General features: G+C 36.6%; 1 protein-coding gene across 1 annotated transcript in view; it reads left to right on the top strand.

The window, feature by feature from the left end:
• Positions 1-22,342, top strand: part of AK5 (adenylate kinase 5) — an 83,969-nt gene that overhangs the window by 25,891 nt on the left and 35,736 nt on the right. The window contains exons 7-8 of the mRNA XM_054286253.1: positions 13,706-13,796; positions 20,342-20,418. Coding sequence (XP_054142228.1) covers positions 13,706-13,796; positions 20,342-20,418 — 168 coding nt within the window. The remainder of the gene's footprint in view (positions 1-13,705; positions 13,797-20,341; positions 20,419-22,342) is intronic.

Here is a 22,342-nt window from a genome sequence, read left to right as displayed (position 1 = left end):
TTTAACACCCTTATTTTCTGAATCTATCATTGCTTATAGCATCTAAGTTGCTGTCATTAGCTGTTGTTAGCTCTTTCTATTTCCTTATGCAAGTGGCAACTGAATGTTTTTTCTGCCATAGTATTCTCAGCTTTGATTCACAGGGCAAAATGAGACTGAGTGAACTGGCCTCTAGTAATCCAATCTAGTACCATTCAGGGATTATTTGAGCATTTGCTCCTGTTCTTTCTTTCCTGTAGATGTACCCTGAAAGAGAGTGAGACCTAAAATGCTCTTGTGTTTTAATGCATCATAAAGATACATGCATTCAGATTTGTGAATGCTCAGGTGTTGTAATGATGGAAGCCATTTAAGTGTCAGCAGAAAGTCTGATGCTCTTAACATTATGGGCTTACTCCTGTATTCTGGAGTCTTATTTAGGCTTAACAGGGTTAGCTGCAGCTACAGTGTTAGTGGAGAGCTGAGAAAGCTGCAAAGTTACTCATCCATTGTGTGACTCAGGGTACACACTGCACTAGACAGCACTGAAGGGAGAACTACAGCCCTCCCCTAGGGCATTCTCCCCATTGCAGAATTTCCTTTTGAGCATTTCTGATAGCTATTTGGAGGACTTTTTATTTTTTCTAATGCAGTTAAAGAATATCTACCAAGCCATGCTTTGAAGAACTATATGAAATGCTTCCTAATTAGGAAAACACCACTATTGTATCAACTCAGCATTTCACTGAAGTAATATATCCTTGCTCCTTACATTCTGATACTTACACATCAGAAAACAACTAATATGGCTATTTTGTGTTTCTTTTAACTGTGGTACATAATTTAGTGTTAGCATAAACATCTTTGCACAGCATCACTTTTTACTATGTAGAAATAACCTAAATATTCCTGATTCAATACAAAAGGTCTTCTCAGAGAATAGATATTTTTTCCAATCTACAGACTCTCTTGTGAATCTTGTGTGGTTTGTCTTTACTATAACTATATATGCTTCTGTATCCTTCAGCTCAGTTATCATCTTTATTACTTCCAGGGTTAACACTGGAATGTATCTTTCCATCTTACATAGTACTGCAGTTTGTTTCATTAATGGCCAGTGAATACAACTATGTGTTTAGTTTGTTGTTACCATATCACATTCTGCAATTCAGTAATCTACTTAAATAATATATCAGGAAAAGAAGCCTCACAAGAACAGCTATAACACTGAAGTCAAAATTATTGTCATTTTCTGTGAAGGAAGAGCTACTGTCCCCATTCTCAACTGTTCATCTCTTTTTGTGCCAACAGTCAGTCAAACCAGTCACAGTAAAAGAAATGAAGAATTAATGCACAGAATGTGACATCTTTTCACTATAACTTGGTACGATCAGTTATTTATATCTAGGATTGTTCATAAATATGCTACCCCTTGATCAGTTTTGCTTAAAAAAATTGCTAAAACTTCATTGTTTTTAGGCAAATCTTAACATGTCTTCATTACGTACTCCACTGAATTTTACCTCCTGTCTTTAATCAGAATGTCAAATTGAAGTTGCACATTCATGTTTTCAATACCAGTACTTCAAAATTCTCTGCTCTGTATGGCATGCCAGGTCTCATCTTTTCTTGTATTATAACATCCATTGTATTTTGGTAACACTATAGTTTTTCTAATGCCAAGGTCATCTCCCTCTCTTACCACTGCAAGATGCCAATTAGGCAATTTGAAAATATACTTTCCTAGGTTCCTGCCATGTCCTGCCTTCTGGGCTTTTTTTGGTCTGCTTTGTTGAAAAGAACAGACTTCTCTGTAAATGCAGAGTCCTTACTAAAAGGGAACCTAGAATGTGGGCAATACAGCTCTTGGTCAGGTTGCTTATTAAATGTATTGGTCCCTAAGACACTGGAAAAAAATATCCAGCAATCCTCTTTGTGTCTGCACCTTACTGCAAGAATTTCACCTGATAGATTCTGCATAATACAGATTCACCTCACCCCAAGGCAGGTAATTTCTGTTTCTTTTGCAAGAACATTCTGTCTGCTCTCTGTCTGCCTCTGTGTTGCCTCAGTCTGCTGCAATGGCCATTACAGGTTTTGTGGGTACTTTAGCTTTCATCTCTGACCCTGTTCATGGGGTGCCAGACACAAATGAGCTCAGTTCCAGTACTGTGAACAGAGGGTTTTCTTCATTTATGCATTTCATGTTCCCTCATATCTCTTGATCTTTAGAAAGAGGGTCAGGAGCCATGTGAATTCTGAAATGAGCTTGGTTTTAAGGACTATTCATTATATCCTTGAACTACAGCCAGGAGATCACTCCTCAGAAAAATCAGAAAATTTAGTAGGGTAGCTGTAATATGGAATTAGTTAAACAAATTTGGGTATTCTCTCATAGGTTAGGTCAGCACTTGGCAACAGAAACCATGTCAGTGTTTCTTGGGAAGATGCCCCTGCTGAAACCCTGAGCTTAACAACCACTCGTGTTAGTGGGAACTTTTGAAAGAATTTATTTCATAGCTTCTTGTTAAGGCTGCACAGCAGTTTGTTATAACCCCAATCTGATAACATACTTTGTAAATATCAATTATTTTTGGGGGTCAAAGGTTACAGTTGATATTTTTACATTGAGAAAATTTCAAACTAAACTGCAAGATTCCCTTTTTCCCCATGAATTACACAAGCATGGGGACCTTTGCCAATTGGTTTAAAAAAATGCCTTGGAAAAAGATTGACTAGAAGATAACTGATATTTGCCATACGAAACAAGGCCTAAATCTAACCTTTTTTGAGTACATGATTTGGCTTGAGGATGAAAAAAGACAAATAAAAAATTCTTAAGCAGGAATAGAAGCTTGTGAGAGCTCCTTCACTGGAGTATGGATGAGAACAAGCACAGAGAGAGTGTCTCAGCCTTCTCCAGAGACTATTTCTGTGTGTACAGGAGCTGTGCTGCCCTGAGAGGAGGGTATGCAGGGAACCTACTGGAAATTACATACAGGGAAGTACCAAGAGTGTCATTACACGAGGCAGAGGAGTGTTGAGCTAAATTAGCTGGTATGCAGCAGTGAGTGCTTGCAGAGCCAGCAGCTAATGGGCTCTCTGCAGACTCCTGGTTCCCACACTGCAGGGAGGAGGAGCCAGCAACCCCCTCAGATCCACTGAAGGGCTCTTGGAGAAATGGGGGCTGTTCTGATCAGTGTAGAAGGGTCTGCAAGATCTTTTGTTTTATGAAGTATTTGGATTTAGTCAGTTCCCCATGTCCCATGGCATAATTTCAATAGAGAGTAAGCTTTACAAATAATTAGGATCTGCCTCCAATTTATTTTTCTTCTATTTTAGCAGAGATTACTCTCAAAACTGATAGAATCAAATAAGAGATGACAGTTCTCTGGAAGTTTGGACACTGACTTCCAAAAGCTTCTGGGAACTAGAACACTGTAGTACAAACTATAGGGAATTTTGTTTCCTTTGTAGCAATAATGGCTGTATAAAACATAGTCATTGTTTGAATTACAGTTTCAGAAAACTAATATTAAAACCCAGCATATCTGAACTGCCTTGAAAACTGTAAATCTTGTTGTTGGTTCTATAAATTATCACAAGTCCACTTTTAGATGGAATGAGTATTGATAATTCCTCCTTAACATTTATCATGCCTATTGGAGAGGATGATGACCCTTAGAGTGAAAAAATAATTTACCTTTGATATAATACTGTCTAAGAGTTACAAGAACTAATAAGATTTAGAATCTGCAAAAGGAGATAATTGGAATTGTATTAGTGGTTACTAATTAGGAGATTTTCGGCGGGAACCCATTTAAATATTTTTTTGTTAAAACATATTTTTACTGTCAAATTATCCAAGTAATTTTATTCAAAATTAAAGGAAAAACATTATAGAAAGAGAAAGGAACATTCAAAATATTTAGTTTTCTATCTCCCTACAGCTTAAACTACATGGGAGAATAGGTACATAAAATTCCCTCAATCCCTTTCATATGCAAAAAAAAAAAAAAGGGATGTATTCACACTGTCTTTTTTTCCATTTTAAGTTGTTTCACTGCAAAAGTAAACAAACCTTCAATTTCTTTAATGTGTTCTTTTTAATTAGAATTCTAAACAGAAAAAAAGTGCAGTGGAAGATATCTTCATAAATGAAGGCCTAAAGATACTCAAGTAATCAAAACTAAACATCAAAAACCTTAATAATAAACTTGTTCTATCCCTACAAATTGCTTTTAGAACTTCTTACATTTGCTGAATATATTAACACAAAAGACTAAGTTCCTGTTTTCCAAGGTCTGTAAGTGCCAGGGTCCAGAGCCTATGCCCTTCACTCTGGATCACACGAATGGTTTTAGTAATATTTTTATCAGTAGCAAAATTTTAATAATAAAAGCAAGCATAAATCACACATTTGCTATCTTAAGGTAAATTAAAAACAACATATGGTTGCTAAATTTTCTAGGTAGCTACTATTTCTAGTCACTGTTTGAGTCCCAGTCGTTACTACAACACTGGGAAAGGTTGACAGAGGCAGACCTTCTGTGTACTTTTAGCTGATTTATATTACAAAGCCAAACACTTTGAATGCAATTAATTTTGTAATTTGTTGACCACGTTTTGCTGTGGAAATTAATGCCATGATGCAGCTGCAAGATTGAACTTATTCAGGCAAAGCAATCCAGGGTTGAAACAGCCAGAGCCACCCATACTAGCATAAGGAAGCAAATGGAAAGGTGGAAGCTTCACAGATATTTCTTTTACCAGGTCACATTGAAAACAAACAAACAGCCTCAGAGTGAGGAGCAGCACCGTGTGTCTCACCCAACAGGAAACCAGAGCAGTGGTGAAGGAGCTGCCCTGATGGAGAGCTGTAGCCAAAACTATTTTAATTCAGAGAAAACCCCCAATTACAAAATAATTACTGTTCAGTAAATGTAAACTGGTGGATTCTGGTTTAGAATATCAAAAGCTCTAATTTTCTGCATATATTGAAGGAAAAGTCAGTTATAGCAGTTTTTATAGATAATGTTATATGAATACTCAATATAGGTTGCTTAGCTTGCTTTTGCAATAAATTATTTATATGTTAACAATGTATTAATACTAACTATAGTATTAGACCCTAAGTATTGGAGTTTCAGGCATTCTGTAAAGCACTTAGCTCAAACAAACAGCCAGAAGAAAAGCTGTGAAATTCTAATAAAAGAAAGCTTACAGAGTCTTCATTTTGATCTTTCTTGGGTCTTTGTTTTCATTTTTCTCCTGCAACACACATGATTTTCACATTACATGCATTTCTTTTCCACATCCCTATCCCTTCTCAGATTTAATTTTCATACTGAAGGTGATTTTTGTAATTTGTGCTTTCCAGTTTTCTGACCAACACATTGGCCATTCTCTGTGCCAAGACTTTTCTTGGACATTTATAATGCTTTCAAAAATAAATTAATTTTATTAGTTAGGGCTTCAGTAAAATTGTATTTCATTTAATAGCCTCTGGGAAGAAATTTTGTCAAAAGCTTTAAAAAAGTTAAACAAATTATGTCAATCAGTTCCACTTCATCCACGTGTTTTATGATATTTAAAAAATGCTTTCAGCCTACATAATCATGTGGGATTTTGTCCTACATTTGTTTCCAAAAAATACATGCTGGATGCAAGAATGTTATATTCTGTGATGACTAAAGCAATCGTTTCTGTCAGTGTCTCCTCAGCTTGCCAGCTTTCATTTATAAATCAAGTAGTCTCCTTTTTGCTCTGAAACAACATGCTCCAATAATTTAGATGTCAAAACAGAACTTTCTGGTACAGAAATTAAAATAGCAGTGGCTCACTTCTTGCTGCAGGAAACAAACACAAATCCTTCCTGCAGCAGCACAATTGGAAGTTGGCTTTATGAGCCATCCTGAGCTCAGACTGACATCTGCTGAATATTATCCTCTTTGAGAGGAGTCCTACTTGTAGAGATAAATCTTTTATTTCATAAAAATTTAGTACTTTTTAGCTTGAGATGACCAAGGGAGGGCTTAATATTAAGGATTCCAGTATCATTTATGAAATTTATTAATATAGAGATGCCCAGTGGAAATGCTGCTTATTCTGGGTCAGAATTTAGTTAAAACACAGGAACTGTGTAACTGAGAATTAACATTTATTTTTGTCTTCCAAGGAAAATAGAAAAGTCAAAAATTTTCAAACATTCCCATTCTTACAGTGTGAAATTCCCTTTTAAAAAGCTACAACTATTGCAGATGAAATTATTTGTCTTGCTAAGGTCCTAGATAACTAAAAATGTCACATTATTTCTTGACTTAAATGCAGATTTTGCATATGAAACACCCACATCATCCAATGCTTAAGCCTATGGTTTACCCTATACTTGTTCTTGCAGCTGAGTCATTAGTCCTCGTGCTTGAATAACTGGCTAAATTTGCAGCTGAAATTAACTCAGGGCATTCTTTTTGTTAGGTTTCATATGGTAGCATTCTTCCTTAGAAAATTGTGATGATACATAGGCAAAAATTATAATTTTTGGTAATAATTGTTCTCAAGTCATCTAATAGTAAAAGACCAGACAACAATATTTTAGTATTTTGCTTTCAAAATCTCTTCCAAAAAAGCCAACAGGAGATATGCTATTGATCTTGAAAGGGAAATATTTGACTATATTTGGCAGCAGCATAAGTGTTTTTCTTTGAAATTATTTGCAAACTGTCAATAGAAGAAAATAGTATTTCATTTCTGACTTTTTCTAATTTTTTTTTTGTTTTCTTATTTGAATTACAGTTGTTGCTCATTGAACCTTTTGGGGAAGCCAGTGTCACTGTATATTTATTCAGGGTGCCTGTCTGTGATTTGTACATGCTGTGGGAGCTGATGCTAGAAAATTATTTGGTTATGTTTTAAACAAGAGTGACACAGGAGCTCTGTAGGCAAGGGGAAATGTATATATTTTAAAAACTTTAATCAGGAAAAGTCTTTCTGCACACAAACATACTGGTTAATGTCATTTAGTTATAGGGCTCATTCTGCCTCATTTGCAGTCAAAATTAGCAAAAAAAAGGTATTGAGGAAAGCATTTATATGAACATATGAACATATTGGTGATCAGAGCTGTTTCACTGAACTGGGTGCACTGAGAATGTGAATATTCCAGTATTCATCCCATGGGGTACTGGAAGAAGTAAGGGAATTGTGCTGTAGCAACTGATCCTTAACTGGTTTATTCCCAAAGAACAAGGGCACATTCAAGCCTCATAGGAGTTTTCATAGATAAAGGTGGAAGAAAAACTATTGGAAGACAAACATTATTATTGTGGAAAGAAAAAACAAAGGCATCTGGGGAAGTGCTGGGTAATTCTAGGTCTTTCTATAATGTTCCTGAGCTATATAAAGCAAAGTGACAATTACAGCTTTTATTGACTGAGCTTCATGCCACTTGTTTGTACCTCTGTGCCCTTTGTCTACATTTCCAAATACTGAATTTTACATTAATGCTTCATTATTGCAGCATCACTGAGCTCTGGTAAATAAGAAAGGCAAGCTAAGGCACAGAGGGCTGTTAAGGCTGTGTGAGGATTTGGACAGCTTTGAGTCATACCTGACTCTCTGTAATCAGTAATGTCTTTCCCCTTCCTTTGGGGTTAGGTGCATTAAAGTAAAAAATCAAACAATTTATTCTAGACCCAGTGGAGGTAGAGAGTAAGATGATTTCTCCCTCAGGCTGAATGTTTTCCTGGCTTCTACAGGAGCAGAGTAAAAATTAATTCATGGAGCATCTCCTAACTCAGACCATAATTAAGTTTTCCATTCAAGCTCTTCAGAAGTGATCTGTCTGCATGCTCAACACCACTGTTCTGTTTCTTTATAATATCATTTGCCTCTTTAAAAGCAATTTCCTTTAAAAAGTAAATGCATAGTGAAAATAACTCCAACAGTGGAATGTATATTTTTTAAAATAAGGAAAAGCATTTGTACTTCCAAGGTAGAAAAGATCTCTATATGTTCATATACTAAAGCATTTCTTTGATTTCAATTAATCTTCAAAAATAATTAACATAGTTGACTTTACTATAGAAGCTGCTGAACAGATGTAATACATATCAGGGTGAAAGTTTTCAATGATTTCCAAAGTGAATATGCACACAGAGTTTATATGCAGAGATGCTGGCTGTATTTATAGCTTGAGAAGTTCCTACTAGAAGTAACTTATCTGAGAAGTCAAATAACCCAGGGCAAACACATGCAAATCATGTCCTTTTAAATGCTATGTGAAATAATGCATATGCTGCCTAATTTGGTTCTGATACCTGATGATTTCCAAGATAATTATAATACTTACAGTAGGGGTCATGGTAGTATAGAGAAATAGCTGAAACATTTGAACTGTTTGTTACTGACTATGTTAAACTGACTTCAGTTAACAGAGTTAGAGATACAAATATGGTGGAGGATAATGCCTACTGGAAGTTCAGAGTCCCTCTAAGGAATGGAGAACATGATGCAAAAATGATTGTGTTAATAAAAGAACAATACATTTGCTTTCCGCATAATGGTCACCAGGCTTCCAGATGAATATCCTTATTGGGGAAAAAAAAATTAATCAACCAGTGCTCTTGAATATGTGCACAGGCAGAAAGGTTTTGCATCTTAGTGTTATGAAAAATGTATGTCTTCCAAACCCACTCTGTGGCACCATCAGCTTCCCTGTTAAACATGCAATTGCTTCATCCTCCCAAGTCCATTAATTTTCTCTTACCCTGCCACCAAATTATTGATTTCTCCCCTCACTCCCAGTCACATCCAACTCTCCTTCAGTTTGTCTGCTTTCTGCTCTAGAAGGGCCTGTAATTGCACCGTGTCTTTCCCATCATCTCTTGCCACCACACTGCCCGAGGCACTCATTATTATCAGCTGCAAACTGCTGTAAGTCAGGTGTTGCTCAAATGATCACAGCATAAAGACAGAAGTTCTCCCTCTGTCTACCTATCAAAAGCTATTTCTCCACATAAAATGTACAAAGACAGGCTATTACTTCTGCTGCTGTTGTTTCCTCAGGTGAGAGTTACCATTTCCTTGCTGTTGCTCTGGTCAATATTCCAAGTTTGGAAGCTGGCTTTGCAGTTTTACTGTGAGGGGAGGGAAACTGCCACAACGCTGCCACACTTGTGTGCCGTGGCACTAAGTTGTTGAGTTTAGGCATGAAATAAGAGAAAAGAATTTTAAAAAAACCCCAAGCCTGTGTTTTGTAGTAATTTCATTGTTTATGGACTGCCAAATTAGTATAAAGGAGTCTGTGAATAGAAAAATACAAAATTAGTGGCTTTGAATTGCACCTATTTTGAGTACCTGAGTTTGGGATACAGAAAAGCTACCAGCAGTTGCTGCAGAACTGTCAGCTCCACTCAGGGCTGCTGAACATTTACCCCCATGCTTGTTTACACTGACAGCCGCAGATCCTTCAATACAAGTGGAACTTGAGAAACTAATGATACACATATGAGGACTCTGCAATTATTTATGAATACTCTTTGAAACTCCTGTGTTAAAAAAAAATGGTGCTTATTTTAGATAACCCAGAGTATTCCTTAGGATTGTAATAATGGTGTCAATATCTCCAGTTCAGTTTGTTCTAAATTTCTGTCTGATACCAATTTGTGACCTCTGCTAATTGCATAATATTTTTAAAATCATTGGTGAGCTCTAGTGTAATTTCAGTTGTAGGTTTTTTTGTGTATGTGTTAAAATACAATATAAAAATTAATCTGAGATTTTGGAGTATTTGATGGATAAGAATGAAAATAGTAGAAATAAAGGATGAAAATGTTAAAAATAAAGGATGGATTAGAGAGAAATATCTCTTCCCTATGTCCTCATTCTGCCATATTGTGGTGTTTTGAAAATTTTTTTGGTTTTGTTAAAGTGGATCACTAAAAATACTTTATAATAGTATTATATTATAGTATTTATTATATAATATATTATATTATACTATTTATAGTATTATAATAGTTCCCTGAACTCCCAGTCTGCACATTCCAGCCTCATTTCAGTGCCTCTGCTTATTGGTTTTCCTATACAAGTCTTCAACTAATTTTTCTCACCCCCCATCCCAGTGGTTATTATACCACTTTATATATTTTTCCTCACATGTTTCTTTGCTGTTTTCCCATGTTGCTGATGTTTTTCTTTTGATTTTCCCACTCTCTCTAGAAGTAACTGCACAAGTCAATTGTAATTCTTAAGAGACACAAACTAGGGATGGAACAGCAATAATGCAGGAATTTCTGTGTGGGTGCCCAAAAATGGTAAAGCAGCACCTATCCCTCAACAGTGTCTCTCACTTCACCTTTTAGTATTACCAAGGGTAAAATAGAACCAGTACTTATTTGTTTTCAATCCTTCAGGAGCAAATGCCTGTCTAAATCAGGATGAATAATAACAGTGTGTTCTCATCCCATTTGTAGCTGCTGAAAATCATTATAACTTCCTCAATCTTATGACTCCCCTTATTTTACTAGGATTGCTAACTTTTCAACCAAAAATACCAACACTTAAGGGACAGTGGTGCAATCTGGCTTTTACACTAGATACCTCTTAAAACCGTGGGGAAACCATGGTACAAGAAGCCATGTTCTCTTTTCTGCAGATAAACCTTTTTTTTTTTATTTAAGAAGAAATTTTTCCTCACTGCAGGTGATAATAGATGGGTAGTTTTTCCACTTCCTAAACAAAAATTGTGTTTCACCTCCATGAACCTGGTTAATGGATTATGAAGTCTGAAGTGACGTTCTGGCTATGTAGAGTAATACTGCTACTTCCCTGAATTAGATCCTAGCTTAATTTTATTAATATTTTTCTTTTTAGGAATAATTTAAAATTTTCAAATAATGGGGAATCCATTGCAAATTGTGATAAATTAAGCAGTAAAGACAATGATGAAAGAAAAAATTTTGCTGTTCGCTTCCATTCTGAATTTGTCTCATTTGCTCTTCATTTTGCATCTTACAATTTTGTCTTCTGGGTATAAAAACTTCTAAAATTTTTCCTTCCCATGGAAAGGTACAGGATAAAGATCATTTTTATAGCCTCTCTGGAAGCCCCTCCAGTTTATCAGCTGTGGATACTGGCATCAAGCATCCAGAAGCTTTCACCCCTGTGCCAAAAACCACTATGTTATGTTATGTTATGTTTAATTTGGACATGGCTTATTTTCTTTTCATTGACATTTATCCTGTCCTAAAATAGAGGAAATTTTCATCTACTGTTGTAGATGTTATTTAACTTATTTAACTACAAGTTTGCTTGTGGTTTTTTTTTATGCTTTCTCCATTTCTAACTTTATTTCAAGCTGCACAAACAAGAATTTCCTGCAAGTCTTACTAGCTTTCCTGTACTCCAGTTTGAAAGGCTGGTGGCATCTCCCCCTGTTTTGGGGATGTTTTAGATAAACCACGTGCAAAAACCAGCAGTTTCATTGGAGGTGAAACAGCCCTGAAGGGGCAGTGCCATGCTGAATGACACCTTCACCCAAAATTCTAGTTAACTGCACCTTCCTTGATGTTTGTCCCCTGACAGATGTGAGGAAAAAATTCTGCACTTTTTTCTTTAGCTTAATACATGGTACTACCAAACCTCCATTTATCATCATGGACTGGTGAGATTTGCAATTTTCAATAACACAGACAATTTTTCTGTGGAGCTCCTTCTGTTGGCTAGGATTTGTTGGGTGCTTATTGAGAAACAATAATCATTTTCTCTCTGCAGCAACAACCACCTGCATTTCCTAAGGCTATTATTTACAATAGAGAAAATCTAGAAAATATTTTTCATCATTTTTATATAACACCATGCCAGTGACAGGCTCTGCAATTTAACAATGCTCATGTGAAAATAAGATACATTTTCCAGATAATTCATCATTAAGCCAGTCATTGTTTACTTTAAAAAATAATGCCAAGTACAACCCCCCAATATACTTTAGGAAGGTTTGTGAAACCTTTCAGAGATTTTGATTGGTTTCCAAATGGGATGCTCTTATCCACTGAGGTCCTCCCTAATCTTTTCCTGCCCCAACAAAAGAGAGACAGCATAAAACAAAAATACCATTAGTGCCTCATGGAGGGACATGCCATAAAGTAAGGTCAGACCTCAAACCCCTTTGGCCCCACAGGGAAGAAACACTTTGCTTCTTCCTGCATCGCTGGTAAAGAATATAACAATGCAGACAACAATACAGTTAATGTTTAATAACGTTACACCTCTATAAAACATAGGTCTTGACTATAATTAAACTGAGACATCCCTTAAGATACCCCTAGAGGACTTAGTTGCAAAGAGCTATGTATTGAAGCAAGTAGGGATTTGTTTTCAGTAAGGAAAGCAACCTTTGGATTTAGACAGGTTCTGCTAAAAATACAAGTTTTACTGCTGTTTTGACTAGGGTTGTTTGAGTACCGTTTATCTTTTATTCAAGCCTCCACTAATTACCAAAGGATTTAATTTTAAAATATTTAGTGTTTCATTGAAGTACAGAACTCACAAGGTTACTTAGTTTCTTTCAAAAATAATTTTTCCATGGAAGCTACCTTGCCTTCCTGTGGCTCAGGGTATTACAATTCTCATTTTGTGAGGGGAATACTGAATCTATGTGCAAGCTTCAAATAATTGGTTTTCTTTGGATGACAATATAAGCTTTCATTACAGAGCCCAGACTTTTCAGAATGCTGAAGCACAGCTGGTGTTCTTTGAATAGGAAAGTTGGTGTTTCAAATTCTTGGAACCTTTAGAACATTTTGAGATTGATCATGTGTTTTTTCGTGGTGAACTGGATTATTCAGAGGAATGCTATTAATAAGAAAGCAATTCTGTTGTCTCTTCAAGTGTGGTGGGACCTACACAATAATGATCAGACACAACCTGATTGCAATTTACTGGGTTTTATGCATACACGTACTCACAAAGATGATATATGTCTTCCGTAGCATACATTAGGAGCACTCTTTTCCTGTCAACAAGGACATTCCAAAGCTGCTCCTTGTGTATTGATAATGAATTGCCCAAAACTTTTATTTTATTAACAGCTGTTATATTAACAGCTTTATTTAATAGCTATTCTTCCACAAGCCTTGGTTTTGACACAAATTAAAGTGTAATCCCTCTAATAAGTAAACACAAAAAAATTTCTTCTTTAGATTTTTTTTAAGTGCTTAGAGTTGCGGAAAATACTAAATGGCAGAAGAATTTCTCAAGATTAGATAAATGTCTGCCCAGACAGATGGTGACTGCTGCAAGATGAACTTCTGAGTGGTCTTTAGGTCAGACCCTCAAACTCCATTTCTAGAACATGTCAAAAAACTCCATATATTGATATTTATAGTAGGCTCATCTATCTGAATATATGACGATCTAAATAAATAAAAAATCATAAATACAATAAGGAAAATCACAAACCCACTGTCAAGCATGTCACTGTAGCAGAACTTCCCCCCTGCCGCTGTCACCTGGCCATAAAAAGAAACCTGTCAGACAGAGCCTAGAAAAAACTTTCAACATTTAAATGATTCATACCTAAAGCAATGGACTGCACACATACTTCTTAGAAACTTCACAGAAAGGCTCCTATCAGGAAGGCTTGGGCTGAGAAGTCACAGTAGATGCTGATGTTCAGCCAAGTAGTAAGCAGTGCCTGATTGCCAACTTTTTTCTTTTTTTTTAGTTTGACGCAGACAGAGATGAAGAAGAAGTGTTCTCTGACATAAGTTCTGCAGTTGACAATAAACTATTTGCAAACAAAGAGAGTGCAGCAGGTGAGTTAATGTAAGATTTAAAGAACCATATTTATTGTACTGCATTTGACATTGGGATGCCTCTTTCATATTCTTCAAGTTTGGATGTGGGTACTGTAGCAGTCTTGACCGACCTAAAACATTTGCCCAATCAGGGACAAAAATCTCTTTATATTTGGAAACTTCATATATCTTATCCAACAACTTGTTTATCTACAAATTAGCCTTGAAATACTGTGGCAAGTCCACTAAGCTATACTATTAATACAAAAATCATGTAAGTTTTCAATTTCAGTTGTTAGCTGTTTCAGTTCCAGTGATACCTTCGTGTTCACCAGAAAATCAGTCCTGTGAGATTAATGATCATACTTCCTACCTAATAATTGGTGTGTGAATATAAGTCAAGTGTTTGGGGATTTTATTTATTTGTTTATTTATTATTTATGCTTACTGAGGCTTGAATATCTTCAAAGTAAAACCTTTGAGAGACAAAGGACTGCAAAAGAATTGAAGCTAAAAATCAAAGCACTGAAAATACGTAACATCTGTCAGAAATGTTTTGCTTGAGGGCAGCAGAAGAGTGTTCCTTAGTAACTTCACAACTTCTTCCTTTTACAATGTCATCCCTGGTTGTTTTTCAAATCAACTACTAGGGTTACATATGTAGATGATGTCATAAATGCCTTCTGAACCAGCACACAAAAAGAAAATTTGGGTAATGTTCTAAATGAGATAAAGATGAAGTACCGAGGTGGGGAGGGCGAGGGCAGTGAATGCAAGGGGAGCTGGGGGTGGGAACAATGATGAGAAATTCAGGAAGTGCATCAGCTAAAAAGCCCACAGGATTCTAGTGGCCACCCTTCAGATAAGAGCCACAAGAATAAAGATTACTTTCTTTCTCTGTTAGATGGCACACTTATTTATTTTGTGCTTAGCCTTATTCATAGAGGCAACAGGTCAATCACAAACCTTAAATGGCATTCCCATTGTACAACATTGTGTTGATAATTGTCTCTGGATTCCCTAACTGATTTAAATTCTGGACAGGAGGAAGAGGGAAGAAGTGTCATAAACGTGCAAGCTCTGACAAACAGCTTGACAAGAGCTAAGCAATTTGCGCAAACTGTTTGTGATTCTGGATGAGTTCCAGTCAGTTCCTCGAAAGTCTGATCTATTTAATAAATCCCTCACCAAAATAATTGGGTAGCCATGAGCAGATGCCATGCCACATTCACCTAATTAGTGCCTACATTGAGCCCTGATAATAATGAGATTTGAGGGTTCTATGAAGGTTTTTATGAGATCAGGTGTTTAATTTCCAGATGTTGCAATTCCAGCATGTCTTGATCTCACTTCTTGTCTTCTAATCTTATTAGTTATATTGCAGTGTGCTGTAGTTCCTTGTAGCAAACTTAAACATAGTATTTCTAATATTTTCATGCCTCCACATCAAATTCATGTTATACCTGTAAAATCCAGTTGTAATCAACTTTGTAACAATATGTACCAAAAGAAAACAACTAAAATGTTTATAGATAAAAATACAATTTTCTCATTGTTGCCTTCTACAACATATTAAGACTGTTGCCAAGAGCAACAACCTGTCATGAAACTCAACAGTGTAAGATTGCAATAAAATTTGTATTAGAAGCATCTTACTGAGAGGAAAATTAAAATGTAATAATTCTAATGCTAATCAGTGCTTCAACAAATTATTTCTATAATATTCCACTTGAAATTTATCTTCTAAGCATTTGTCTTGCCCAAATGCTAATATGCAATGTGTATTAATTGAGTTATTAGATGGTGCTTCAGAGCATGTTCCATAACATAAAAAGATACGTTTATTTTATTGAGTTTAAACTTGTTATTAAGAGAAGCAATATGTTTCATGAGATAGGCTTAGATTGCTTTCATGACAGTCAGTGCTTAACTGTGTGAATACTATCATTGTTAAAATATGAGTATGGGCATATTTGAGCCAATGAACCATACTGAATAGAATTGCTAGCAGGATTCAAAATAAGTATGTATTTAAGCAAAGACTGGAAATTCATTAGCTGATTTGCTAAACACAAATGGTCCAAGGAGCAGACTTAATTAATTTGCATGATGGGTCATAGCTACCTTGTGATGGGAAGTGAAGTCAGCTGCAGATAAATTTAGACAGATCAGTACAGTCTATTTTCATTGTATAAATTAATTTAGTGAACTGTGAAAAAGCAATGCTTGACATTTGCATTCGTGACAACTTAAGGATGAACACATTTTCAGAGAAAGTGCCATGAACCCAGGCTTAAAACACTGAAGTGTTTTATAGGACCAGAGACTTTACAGCCATGATCCCCTGGGCTTTGGGCTGCATCTCTGTGGTAGGAATTACACACCTACCTATGACAGCCACACTCTCTCAGCTTTCCATGATCAATATTGTGCAATTCAGCTTAGGAGCAACAAACATTATGGAAAATACAGCATAAAACATGAAATACAGCCTCATGGTGAAGGAAGTGACTGAGCACAGCCATGCACCCCTCTGTCCCTGACTGTCAGACTTGGCAGGGGTAGCACCTGTCAGCACATCCTTGTACAACTGCAGCCACCTTTAATTAGCCTTGTCCTCTGTGCTGTGTCACTGGATCCTCTTGGATTCCTCTCAAGACAAGTTTTTATGAAAGACGCCTTCAGTGTCAAGACATAAAACATGGCAAAAAAGGGGATTGCATTTCAGCCTGTTCCTCCCCAGAGACCTGATGATTCAGTTAATGGGGATTTAATAAAAACTTTCAACTGCCTTATTTTTTAATTGTGCAGTACTGCACCTAATAAAATCCTCTCTTTTTTCCTCTAAGGAAAACACAGGGCACATGAAAGTGACCAGGTGTCCCTTTCCTTAACCTTATTCAAGCAATCAAGGAAACATATTTTAAGCCCTAAGGGTACCTTTTCAGATCACACGCTGGCAAGTTATTTCTCCATGGCAGTTGAAATTTCATGGGCTTTCTTAAATTTTTAACTTGAGTTTCCCCTTTTGCAATTGATAAAGTTACTCAGATCACTTCCTAAAGGTTCATAGAAGCACAGGAAGGCTTCAAGTTAACCAAGAGCTTAATTGAGCCAAGAGATTATTTGGTGGAATGGAACACCCTTTTGAAGGAATTAAGACAAATCAGACTGTAAGCCTTTCCTCCTAATAGACAAGTGTGAATTGTTTTTATAGCCTAGGTCTCATGGTACCAACTTAGCAAAGGAAAAACAATGCAACTTGCTCAGAAAAGGCAATAAAAGTTATTTATGATCAACTGTTCTGTTGTCAGACATGAGATGTACAGCCTGCAGTCTCACTGAAAGTAGCAGGGCATGTTTGCTTCCAAACTCTTTTCCTTAAGATGACATTGTGCATTTCACCTTTGATAGATAAACGTTGCCACAGGTTTTATGTAAAATGTTGCTGATTTAAACTCACATTTAGAAAACCTGAGCCAAGTTTTGAATTATGCACTTTCCAAGGCTCTCCTTTTGGCTCTAGCCTTGTCTGGAGATCTGCCCAGAGCAGGATTCCCGACTGCCAGTACCTTGCCAAGGGGCTCCCTGCTGTGCCTCTGCTGCCTGCCTACAAGCCATAGTTAGTGAGCTCATTGTTGTCCCCTGCAAGACCTGTTTGAGGAAGATTTAGTCCAACCTTAGCAAAATATGCTCCCTCCAACAATGAACTGAGCTGGAGCATAGCAAACTACTCATGCTGCACCAGGGATAGTGCAAGAACTCTGATATGTCCCTTAATTACTTTATCTTGTCTTGGGAGTAGCCATTTGCTTCAATTCATTTCTCATGGGTTTGTCTTTAGGCAATTTGAGAAGGGCAAAGAAGTCTGAGCATTGTTCAGTGATAGATGGATGGTTATGGGGTTTGTTAGTTTTCATTAAAGCATGAAAGAAAAGACTGATTTTCAGTTTTTCTTGAATATACCCTAGGAAGAAGCTATGCTTTTCCAAGGACACCAGTATTCTAATTCAAGGGAAAAAGGCTTTAAGATGCTTGACCATATTAAAATTGTATAACCATTATGGCTTTTATCACTTAAGATACATTATGCATGAGTATTCATTTTCAGCCTGACCTTTACATTTAAGTTTGCAGCACCATATTTCATACTAATGTTTCTAGCTAAGAATATGTACTGCTCTTGGTAGTTAAGTGACAGTTAATCAAGTGCCTTTAATAAAGTGCCAACAAGTGCCTTTAGCAGTGATTGATGTGTCAGAGTAGGCCAGTGCCAGTGACAACTGAGACTTAGTTAAATTATATTATCAACAATGACACGGTGTTAAGAGTGAGATGTCAGCTGTGTAAGATAAATCAAAAGATTCTTTCAGCAGCTGGAAATCTATTTCCTTGCATATATCTTTTAGAGAAAGTTATTTTCAAAAGACCATAAAGTGTACAGGCTAGAAAACATGCTGTATGTGTACATGTGACACTGCCATACCAGGAGTATAATTCCTTTCTGTAATTTCTCTGTAGCAATCTGAAAAACTACACATGAGCACTGGGGATGGGGGCAGTGGAGTGGCGAACCAAAACAAAATCACCATCAGATGGTAGATGCAGGTCTTTCCCTGGTTTCTCTTAGGTAGTCCAGAAAGTGAAATTGAAGATTAATTTGGCAGTTATTGTGATAAGGATTGTGAACTAAGACACCCTGGAACCATCATTTGTGCCGTGCAGTTACACGGTCATCATGACATCCAGCTCCTCTCTTCTATTCTCTCTGTCAGGGATATTTACTTCACCACCCACACAGGTTATTACTATGCAAACTTCTAAAGCAAACAAACCCAGATAATATATAAATGCATCTGGCACAAATTGAACTGCAAAATCTGTTATTGATAGTTCTTGTTACAGCAAGCCACCCATACAAACAACTCTAATGGTGAGAAAACAACTCCAGGTCTGCAATAGGCTTAAAACTATGTACCCTCAGTGCCAGTGCTTGCAGGAGCATCATACCAGGCAGAGACACCTGTAACCTGGAAGGAGGAGTTGTTTTCTCCATCAGTGATCTTGTTTCACTGAGGACATGAGGAGACAAAACAAAACACAGCTGACACTTCCCCTGGTGTTACCTGTTGCTGCCCACATGATGTGAGTGGTTGCACTCATCTGTGGCCAGCTGGTTATAATTTTTAGGTTTCTGTGTATCATTACAATATTTTTGTTATTCTCATTTTACTAATGCTGTGAAAGTGACTTCTATAGTCTCACGCCTATTGACAGTTTTATGTGTTTAGAATATGTGCAGTATTTGGTTTAGAGCTGCACCATCTGGAGGACTCAGGAGAACATTTCCTTTTTTATTGCCCAGGACTGAGATAATCTGAATGGGGTGACACTGCCAGAATATGATGACCATGTTACAGCCTTCCTATGTTTATATAGAAACATTATTGGTGGTTTATCCTCCCATTGTGCTTTAGCAATGACTCCTCCCTTACATGGCTTCTTGAAATATCAAGCTCAGTTTCTGTTGTCCTGCACCTTCAGCAGTTCAGCTGAAGCTAAACTGTAAAGCTCAGCCAGGTCAAGGCTTCTCAGCAACTGGATTTTGTCATCCCAAGTGCAAGAGACTGCATTCTTCCTGGTCCTGCCACAGGAAGATGACAAGGAGAAGGGGCAGAGCCATACAGACTCCTTGGGAAGGGGTAGAAGAGGATGGAAATTGCTGCTGGAAGCATGCTGCTTTGGTCCCCTATCCACACCACTCAAGGACCCTTATCTGCTAATCAGAAATTGTCACCGTGGTCACAGGGATTTTCAGGTGAAGGTAGAGACGAGAATGTTGACTCCATGTTCAGAAGGCTTGATTTATTATTTTATGATATATATATATTACACTACAACTATACTAAAAAGAAATAGAAGGAAAGGGTTTCCTCAGAAGCTAGCTAAGCTAAGAATAGAAAAGAATGAATAACAAAGATCTATGTCTCAGACAGGGAGTCCAAGCTATCTGTCTGTGGTTGGCTATTAATTGTAAACATACAAGATGGCCCAATCACAGACAAAACCTGATGCAGCAGCATTAGGTTATTATTCTACAGCAGCAGATAACCATTGTTTACATCTTGTTTCTGAGGCCCCAGCTTCTCAGAAGGGAGAAAAATCCTAAGAAAAGATTTTTCACAAAAGATGTCTGTGACAAGAAATCAGTATTTCCTTTCTCTTTCTTAAACTGGTTTGTATTCTCCCTTGAGTGTGGAAATTTAAAATTGGAAGTTGTGGCATGCAGAGCACCCTGCCCAATAAATATGCAATCAAGCTAAAACAATTCACCATTTAGCACAGCCCTTCCTTATTAAGATCTGCAGTAACTTTTATGGATATTTTGAAGGCTTTGCTAATGAAATACCATTCACCTGGGCACTCCAGCAAACCTGAATGGTTGGTGCCTTGGATCACAGGTTTTGCACAGATACAGACAATTGGAAATATTATAGTATTCTACCACATTAAGTGAAAGTTTTCAATACATTTCTGAATTCTAATTTTCTTTCCTATTTTAGGGCCAAATGAACTTGATTGCAGTCTGATTATGGATTCTGGAGATGCTGTTTATACAGAATTTGACTTTGAAGACCAGGTAATTTTCTGTATATATGGCTTCTCTTTAGACAGTTTTCTAGTTTATGTATATACTGTGCTATAAAATTTGTCTAAACAAGGTGATGGCACTTTAAGGATAGAGCAAATGGATTCTTAAGTGCAACATAAGTAAATTCATGATACACAGGTGTTGCTCCCTGGTTAGGAAAAAAGAATTAATATTATTGTAGTATTAAGAGCCTGTATCTTCCATTACTGTGCATTGCTGAGTTTCCTCCATAAATTTTAAAACGTTGGCAAATGTGACAAATAGAATTACTAAAATGCACTGTAAACCTGCTGTATATTTAAGAAGAAGTAAAGCCTTTCCAAAGAGCAGTATGAAATTATAAGAAGTGTGAAATATAACTACAGCCAAATCAAACATTCTCCCTATGAAGAAATGTTTTTAAGAATAAAAAACAACGAAGATTTACAGTATGTTGAAATCAGCCTTTCTACTGAACCTGTCCAATCCACATCTAAAAACTAAATTTTGATAAGAGTTTTCTTTGTATATAGGAAGAATCCTGGGGTGGTGAAGTTATATTTATCTTTCCCCTATAATTTTCACATCCCCACTGGAAAGGTCACATCTGGAATACTGTTCAGTTGTGGATTTAGTATTAGAGGATATGGAGATACTTAAAAGAATCCAGCAAAGGACCACTAAGATAATTAAGGGACTGGGCCATCTCTCTTGCAAGGAAGGGCTGAGAGACCTGAGTGTTCAGTCTGGAAAAGAGAAGGCTCAGGAGCACCTCATCAAAGTGTACAGAAGTCTGAAGGGAGGATGCAGAGAAAATGGTTCCAGGCTTTTTCTGGTGCTCAGTGACTGGACAAGAGGCAATGGGCACAAACTGAAGCATGGGAGGTTCCTGAGGCTTGGATGCTGTGCTAAGGATAAGAGTTCTGTGCTTGCTACTGTGCTGTGGATAAGCATTAAGAGAATGCCTTAGAATTAAAAAAAAAAAAAAGAAGAAGAAAGAAAGAAAGCCATCTGTCTATCACACCACCATACTTAAGGGTGGTGGTTTTGTATGTTTTGCTTCCTGTCTTCCACTTTTGAATGACTCTGCTTGTATTTTCTTTGTGAATACCACAAACATCTCTCTAGATTTGTAAGCAGCTTGGCACAGAATGCTAATTTGTGTTTCTGTTGTCATTCAACAAAATGCAGTTGCAAATGTTCTCACCTCTTTTCTCATTACTTGCAAAAGATATCTTTTCTTGTGACATTTCAAAGCTAGTGACAAAATGAGGGCCAACAAAACTGAATTTTCATTACGATTGGATCATTCATTGGTTTTCTTTCACAGTATTCAATGCAAAACTTTATCCTCACCTGCAAAATATTATATGTTCTAGCTCCATTCATTTATTTTAATTTTTAGATCCCTTTTCTGTTCTTTTTGGCTCAGTTATTTCAGCTTGGCTGTTTTTCAGGAAGGCAGCTTGTCTCTGTCTTCACATCCCTTTTAAATCCCATTCTTTCATAAACCCTTCTTAAAATGTTCTGTGTCCAGGAAACTTCTAAATTTCACATTATCTTTGTACTACACTTTATTATTTAGGGGTTTTCGGCCAATAAAGCAGAATCTATATTTGTATTATGTTTGGCTATTTTGATGTTAAATTTTGCATTTTAATGACATTTAAAATAGGTTCTTTTGGAAGAGTACATACACTAAAGAAATCATACTCTTGGTTCATAATATTTACATGATATTCACAAGTTTTATAGTTACAAAAGAAAATAAAATTATTGGAAACGTGAAAATTATACTGATATCATCATAATAATTTCAAACTATATAGTTCACTGCTGATACATTACACCACCCATAAAAGCACTGCAGTTTTGAATGCATGTGATTCTCACATGAGATTGAACAACACTATGATGGGACCTTATTGTTTTG

The sequence above is a fragment of the Melozone crissalis genome, unplaced genomic scaffold (assembly GCF_028551555.1).
Source record: "Melozone crissalis strain CALT ecotype California unplaced genomic scaffold, PUWL_Pcris_2 ptg000045l_1, whole genome shotgun sequence".
NCBI classification, from domain to species: domain Eukaryota; kingdom Metazoa; phylum Chordata; class Aves; order Passeriformes; family Passerellidae; genus Melozone; species Melozone crissalis.
The sequence above is the reverse complement of the archived record's forward strand: the minus strand, read 5'-3'. Positions and strand labels throughout refer to the sequence as shown.